The sequence below is a fragment of the Oncorhynchus mykiss genome, chromosome 12 (genome assembly GCF_013265735.2).
Source record: "Oncorhynchus mykiss isolate Arlee chromosome 12, USDA_OmykA_1.1, whole genome shotgun sequence".
In the NCBI taxonomy this organism is placed as follows: domain Eukaryota; kingdom Metazoa; phylum Chordata; class Actinopteri; order Salmoniformes; family Salmonidae; genus Oncorhynchus; species Oncorhynchus mykiss.
The window spans coordinates 101,568,722-101,576,801 of NC_048576.1; the positions used below are offsets into that span (position 1 = coordinate 101,568,722).

Genomic DNA, 8,080 nt, shown 5'->3' on the forward strand with positions numbered 1-8,080 from the left:
ACTGGGCCGTGCTTACTACCTTCTGAAGTGCAATGCGGTCGGAGGCTGAGCTGCTGCCATAACAGGCAGTGATGCAACCAGTCAGGATGCTCTCGATGGTGCAGCTGTTGAACCTTTTGAGGCTCTGAGGACCTATGAAAAATCTTTTCATTCTCCTGATGGGGAATAGGTTTTACCGTGCCCTCTTCATGACTCTCTTGGTGTGCTTGCTCCATATAAGGGAACACCCCCCTGAAATGGACAAAAATGAATGGGATGTTATTGGCACCGTACGAAACATATACACAATGTAGAATACCACCCAATTGGACGTTGTTTCATTCAAAACTGATTGCAAATGCCATATGGAAATGCCAAGTGTAACACTGCAAAAATCCAATATAAAGTGAGTGCACTCCACCGTAATTTTTCATATTGCAAATGTAACACAAGGCAAGACCCAAGAGTAAAATTTTGAAAAAATGCCTTTTTTTTTCAAAACAGAATGTTATGTCTATTTGCGATGTACGATCATAGGAAGTTGGTTTACAAACCCAAAAGTCAGTGAACCATGTCCAAAAGGCATTTATACTGCCAAAATGATATATAGCACTATGTTAAGCCATGAATCAACCTAGATGGTCTATACCCCTTGCTCCCCCCTAAAATGTGCTTCTGGTAACCAACATTCCAATCAGCAGGTGCACGGCTGCCCATTTGCAATATGGCCGGGTGTAGTGGTGATAGCAGTGATAGTGGTTCCTCTCCAACGCTCGTTGTGTTGATTTCATCATGTTCATTTGGTGATGTTTTTTCACTGATGAATCATATTGCAAATGTACTGTGCTTTTGCAATATGTTTCAATGAGCATTTACCATCATGAATTTGACATGCTCAAAAAAACTGCAGGAATGTGAAATTGACAGGCCCGATGAACTCGGGATGGCCGCTCTCTTCCTCTCCGCTCATTGGTGTTGATTTCAGAATTTCATTATGGTGATGGTACCTCACTGTTTAAACATATTGCAAATGTACCAAGCAAGTCACAGTCCATCAGTCAATTACATATCATTCTGACACTGATACTGATAATTGATACCATCTGACACCAAACCCAATTTTTCCAACTCGTTTAGAAGCCAACTATGACATATTTCAGAGCTGGCCCAAAATGCACAGCGTCTTCTATTTAAACCATAATATAAACATAAAACACATAGTTACGTTCCAGCTGCGGGTCCAGCTCTGACATTATGTGTAGACCTAGCTGAGGCGACCCCAAATCCCAAGTTTCGGCCCGATAGGTCATTTGGAGCCAGAGCAGCGACCTTAATTGGTGTTGAAAATACACATTTTCCGGGAGTTGCTACGGGGTCCTTGAATGAGACACGTTGGGGTCTATCTCTATGGGCCGAGCCTTGCGACTCTGAGACTTTTGTAAATGTCGTCATTTTCGTAATGGTCAAAATGAAATGAAGTTATTGCAAATATACAAGGCTGTTTCTCGGTCTGAGAACCTTCTAAAGCCACATAACTCACCACGCACTATCGACCTGAGCTCTAGAACAGGTTTCTAAAGCTTCAGAACTCTAGGTCTGGCAGCTGTTTAAACTTCTTGTGGCTGCAATCCCATTAAGGAATGCAAAACAACAGATATCTCATAATTAAAATTCCTCAAACATAGATGTATCTTATACCGTTTTAAAGTAATATTTTTGTTAATCCCACCACAGTGTCCGATTTCAAATATGCTTTACAGCAAAAGCACCACAAACTATTATGTTAGGTCACCACCAAGCCAGAGAATAAACAGCCATTTTTCCAGCCAAAGATAGGAGTCACAAAAAGCACAAATAGAGATAAAATGAATCACTAACCTTTGTATGTTTTGTTTGAAAAAGTTAATATTTAAGAAATCTGAGTTTACATTGGCACATTACGTTCACTAGTTCCAAAAACATCCAGTGATTTTGCATAACCACATCGATTCACATGAAATGCGTATCATAAATGTAGATGATAACACAAGTTACACACATGGAATCATAGATATACCTCACCTTAATGCAACCGCTGTGTCAGATTTCAATTTTTTTTACAGAAAAAGCAAACCATGCAATAATCTGAAACGGCGCTCAGAACAATAATCAAATTAGCCGCCATTATTGGAGTCAACAGAAACCAGAAATTACATGATAAATATTCCCTTACCTTTCATGATCTTCATCAGAATGCACTCCCAGGAATCCCAGGTCCACAATAAATGCTTGATTTGTTCGATAATGTCCGTTATTTATGTCCAAGTAGCTACTTTGTTAGCGCGTTTGGTACACCATAAGAAGTTAATAGTTCAAACAAAGGTAACTATTGCAGGCTCTGTGTGTCTCTAAGCCCCAAACTGTGTCACTCTGTCCTAGCTTTGTGTGTGTGTGAGTTTGTCTTGGAAATCTGGGTTGCCTAATCACACATATGAAGATTTGAAAAGATCTGACCTTTTTAACCCTTCGAAACAGCCACTAAGACACCATTTTAAGGTACTTCCGGTTGACACAGGAAGCTGAAAGTGAACACATATCCTCCTTAGGATAGGCTCTTATATAAGTTTGAGTCTTAAGTCTTAATGCTAAGAACTGACTGATTTACACAGGGTTGAATGAGTTTGTGTTATTTCAGAAAATCACAGAAAATCACAGAAATCTCGCAGAGCTCCAAAACAGATTCGTATGAACACGCTGCAACTGGATCTGCAACCTTTTTTGAAAAAAACAACAACACATTTTTATGAACATCACCAATTGTACAGTGCCTTTCTTCATGATGCTCTCTGCGCTTTTAACGGAACTCTGAGACTATCACAGTGCAGGTGCATTTATGCGGAGACTTGATTACACACAGGTGGATTGTATTCATCATCATTAGTCATTTAGGTCAACATTGGATCATTCAGAGATCCTCACTGAACTTCTGGAGAGAGTTTGCTGCACTGAAAGTAAAGGGGCTGAATAATTTTGCACGCCCAATTTTTCAGTTTTTGATTTGTTAAAAAAGTTTGAAATATCCAATAAATGTCGTTCCACTTCATGATTGTATCCCACTTGTTGTTGATTCTTCACAAAAAAATACAGTTTTATATCTTTATGTTTGAAGCCTGAAATGTGGCAAAAGGTCGCAAAGTTCCGAGAGACTTCGTTCGATGAAGATCCCGGAAGATCTGGCCCCATTGCCATCCGCAAATTTTACAAACATTCGGGGACATCTAGTAAGGAACCGTACATTTGCAATATGGAGTTTCTCATCAACCATAGGGCAAATGTCAAAATGTTCCCTTCTGTGTGTTAGTTTGTTGTGGACACCAAGGAACTTGAAGCTCTCAACCTACTAAACTACAGCCCCCTTCATGAGAATGGGTGTGTGCAAGGTCCTCCTGAAATTTAAACAAGTGAGAGATACATGTCTGTCATTGAACAACCCCATGCCCTGATTAGATAGTGAAAAAACACACCAATCTCTTTCATAAATTCTTTAAACAATAACAGATAATTGACCAACATTTCTGAAAATTTTTTGGAATGAAACTATTCTTGTTTCCTCATCTGAGCTCAGCGTAGATGAGAGATGTAATGTTTGTCTCTGTTGTGTTGAAGACCAATCAAGCAGGAGAGACCAGCCTCCCCTGTACCCAGCTGTGTGTCCATGAAGAGTGACTGGTCTAAGGGTCAAATTATAGACTTTAGAGAGGGAGACTTTTCTACTGAACAAAGGTAAGAAGAACTCATGGGTCCTGGTCAGTGAGTTAAAGAACACTGTCTCTAGTCATTTCTCCTCTCCCATTTTCCCATTTATTGTTGTTGTTTATTAAATAAACACAACATTCCCTCCGTGTGTGTCTGTGTGTGTGTGTATGTGTGTGTGTGTGTGTGTGTGTGTGTGTGTGTGTGTGTGTGTGTGTGTGTGTGTGTGTGTGTGTGTGTGTGTGTGTGTGTGTGTGTGTGCTTACTCATTGGATGTTTTGTCAACAGAAACGAACAGGGGAGGTCAGAGTCAGAGATTCTCAGTGGTCAGTCTTCCCAGAGTCATCAAACAGACCTGGACTCCATATTCAGGGTATGTGGTCCTGTTATGTACATTTGTTTTTGTTTACCTCAAATAAAGTTGATCTGTCAATCATTCATTAATGTGTTAATGAGAAAGCATTTATCTCTTGCTTAACTTATTTACTTGATTTATTTCAGTTGCTTGAAGAGAATATTATGATATTTGTGAAGAACGAGCTGAAGATGTTCAAGAGTATTCTTAGTCCAGAACTCCCAGAATGCTTTGATTGTCAGAAGCAGGATAATGAAGTGGTGGACACTGAAGATGAGAAGCAGGAGAGCAGTGCCAGAGAGGGGGCTCTGAAGATCACACTGCACATCCTGAGGAAAATGAACCAGAAGGAGCTTGCTGACACACTGGAGAAATGTAAGAGCTGTCTGACTCATGCTGAATTCTGTTTTATAACAGCTCAAGTAGCTGTGCAACTCAATGATATTGTAGAAGCCGATAACACAACACCTAGTGACCTCATCAAGTAGCAGTAGGGATGTGTTGTGGTGATTTATTGAGAGAGAGAGAGAGAGAGAGAGAGAGAGAGAGAGAGAGAGAGAGAGAGAGAGAGAGAGAGAGAGAGAGAGAGAGAGAGAGAGAGATCAATAATACCAATAATAATATAATCAGTCACACCAGTCTGTAATGCATCATGGAAACATTAATCATTTATATAGACATTTAAGAGAATGATTTATTATAATGTTCAACTTTATAACAGTCCTACAAGACTGTAGGCATTAAAACGGACAAAATGTTAATATTGTCTGTGTTATTTCTAGATTCAGATGAGCTTGCTGTGATTTGCCAACGTGAACTCAAATCCAATCTAAAGAAGAAGTTTCAATGTGTATTTGAGGGGATCGCTAAACAAGGAAACCCAACACTTCTCAATAGGATCTACACAGAGCTCTACATCACAGAGGGTGGAACAGGGGAGGTCAATAATGAACATGAGCTGAGACAGATTGAGACAACAAATAGGAAACAAGCAAGAACAGAGACTGCAATCAAATGTAACGACATCTTCAAACCCTTAACTGGACAAGACAAACTTATCAGAACTGTGCTGACAAAGGGAGTCGCTGGCATTGGAAAAACAGTCTCTGTGCAGAAGTTCATTCTGGACTGGGCTGAAGGAAAAGCAAATCAGGATGTCCAATTTGTATTTTCATTCCCTTTCCGGGAGCTGAATATGATAAAAGAAGAACACACTTTGATTGAACGTCTCAATCACTTCTCAATGGAAACCAAACAATCAAGAATCTCCAACTACGACAAGTACAAAGTTCTGTTCATCTTTGATGGTCTGGATGAGTGCCGACTGCCCCTAGACTTCCAGAAGAACAAGATCTGTTGTGACGTCACAGAGTCAACCTCAGTGGATGTTCTGATGACAAATCTCATCAAGGGAAATCTGCTTCCCTCTGCTCTCCTCTGGATAACTACCCGACCAGCAGCAGCCAATAGGATCCCTTCAGGGTGTGTTGACCAGGTGACAGAGGTACGAGGGTTCAATGACCCACAGAAGGAGGAGTACTTCAGGAAGAGATTCAGTGATGAGGACATGGCCAGCAGAATCATCTCACACATAAAGACATCAAGGAGCCTCCACATCATGTGCCACATTCCAGTCTTCTGTTGGATTTCTGCAACAGTCCTTGAACACATGCTGAAACATAAGAGAGAAGAGATGCCCAAGACTCTTACTGAGATGTACACACACCTTGTGGTGTTTCATATCAAACAGAAGAATGAAAAGTATATTGGGAAAGAAGAGACAGGTCCACACTGGAATAAAGAGAGCATTCTGTCACTGGGGAAACTGGCTTTTCAACAGCTTGTGAAGGGCAATCTGATTTTCTATGAAGAAGACCTGAAAGAGGCTGGCATTGATGTTAATGAAGCCTCAGTGTACTCAGGATTGTGCACACAGCTCTTTAAAGAGGAATGTGGGCTGTACCAGGACAAGGTGTACTGCTTCGTACATCTGAGCATTCAGGAGTTTCTGGCTGCTGTATATGTGTTCCTCTCATTCATCAACAACAATGAGAATCTAATGGACAAACCTCAATCAATGTCCAGGAACCTTTCTGCGCTGTTCAGAGAGAAGCCTAAAGTTACTTTCTACAAGAGTGCTGTGGATAAAGCCTTGCAAAGTGAGACAGGAAACCTGGACCTTTTCCTCCGCTTCCTTCTGGGCCTCTCACTGGAGTCCAATCAGAAGCACTTACGAGGTCTACTGACAAAGACAAGAAGCAGCTCACAGAGCCATGAAGAAACGGTCAAGTACATCAAGGAGAAGATCAGGGAGAATCTCTCTCCACAGAGGAGCATCAATCTGTTCCACTGTCTGAATGAACTGAATGACCATTATCTAGTGGAGGAGATCCAAAGCTACCTGAGATTTGGAATTGTCTGTAGAGCCAACCTGTCACCTGCACAGTGGTCAGCTCTGGTCTTTGTTTTGCTGACTTCAGAAAAGGAGCTGGATGTGTTTGACCTGAAGAAATACTCCAGATCAGAGGAAGGTCTTCTGAGGATGCTGCCAGTGGTCAAAGCCTCCAGAACTGTTCTGTGAGTAAATAAAATGACATTTAAGATCTAATCATCACGAAGAAATATTCAGTTTAGAGTTAAAAATGTACTGTAATATGTATATAATATTAATATGTATATTATATGTATCTAATATTATATTGAAAAACATATTTAGTAATTAGTATAACATTTTGACAATACAACTCGAGGAGACGGAAGATGAATCTGTATAAACCAAATGCATCTGTCGTTGTCCTTCTACATTAGGACACTGATATATCAGAATATGTTGAAAAAAATATACTGCCACTATTTTCACCAACAAAGAATAACAGTGTGATTTAAATATGATTTGACTCTTTGCAGGCTGTCAGGCTGTCTAGTCACAGAGGAAGGCTGTGCTTCTCTGGTCTCAGCTCTGGAGTCAAACCCCTCACACCTGAGAGAGCTGGATCTGAGTAACAATGACCTGAAGGATTCAGGAGTGGAGCTGCTTTCTGCTGGACTGGGGAATCCCCACTGTAAACTGGAGACTCTGAGGTCAGTATTCCTGTAGTTGGTCAACAAGTGATAACTGTTCACCAGATCCACATGTGTTTACCAGAGACACATAGTCCACACCATATGTGTTTGGACAGTGAAGATTACAGTTTTAAATGTGGTGCTCCAGCATTTTGGATTTGAGATATAATGTTTCATATTAGCAGACAGTACAGAATGTAACCTTTTATTTGAGGTTAATGGTGAGTGGTTAGTATGTTTTGTTGTAGCCTCTGTTATTGGTAATGGTGAGAGGTTAGCATGTTTGTTGTAGTCTCTGTTATTGGTAATGGTGAGAGGTTAGCATGTTTTGTTGTAGCCTCTGTTATTGGTAATGGTGAGAGGTGAGCATGTTTTGTTGGAGCCTCTGTTATTGGTAATGGTGAGAGGTTAGCATGTTTTGTTGTAGCCTCTGTTATTAGTAATGGTGAGAGGTTAGCATGTTTTGTTGTGGCCTCTGTTATTGGTAATGGTGAGAGGTGAGCATGTTTTGTTGGAGCCTCTGTTATTGGTAATGGTGAGAGGTTAGCATGTTTTGTTGTAGCCTCTGTTTTTAGTAATGGTGAGAGGTTAGCATGTTTTGTTGTAGCCTCTGTTATTAGTAATGGTGAGAGGTTAGCATGTTTTGTTGTAGCCTCTGTTATTGGTAATGGTGAGAGGTTAGCATGTTTTGTTGTAGCCTCTGTTATTGGTAATGGTGAGAGGTTAGCATGTTTTGTTGTATCCTCTGTTATTGGTAATGTTGAGAGGTTAGCATGTTTTGTTGTAGCCTCTGTTACTGGTAATGGTGAGAGGTTAGCATGTTTTGTTGTAGCCTCTGTTATTGGTAATGATGAGAGGTTAGTATGTTTTGTTGTAGCCTCTGTTATTGGTAATGGTGAGAGGTTAGCATGTTTTGTTGTAGCCTCTGTTATTGGTAATGGTGAGAGGTTA

General features: G+C 40.5%; 2 protein-coding genes across 2 annotated transcripts in view; both read left to right on the forward strand.

The window, feature by feature from the left end:
• LOC110510646 (NLR family CARD domain-containing protein 3-like) overlaps positions 1-8,080 on the forward strand; it is a 305,788-nt gene that overhangs the window by 268,815 nt on the left and 28,893 nt on the right. The gene's annotated exons all lie outside the window — the stretch shown is intronic.
• LOC118937611 (NACHT, LRR and PYD domains-containing protein 12-like) overlaps positions 4,231-8,080 on the forward strand; it is a 6,690-nt gene continuing 2,840 nt past the window's right edge. The window contains exons 1-4 of the mRNA XM_036936707.1: positions 4,231-4,357; positions 4,849-4,916; positions 5,817-6,643; positions 6,974-7,147. Of these exons, the coding sequence (XP_036792602.1) occupies positions 4,231-4,357; positions 4,849-4,916; positions 5,817-6,643; positions 6,974-7,147 (1,196 nt within the window). The remainder of the gene's footprint in view (positions 4,358-4,848; positions 4,917-5,816; positions 6,644-6,973; positions 7,148-8,080) is intronic.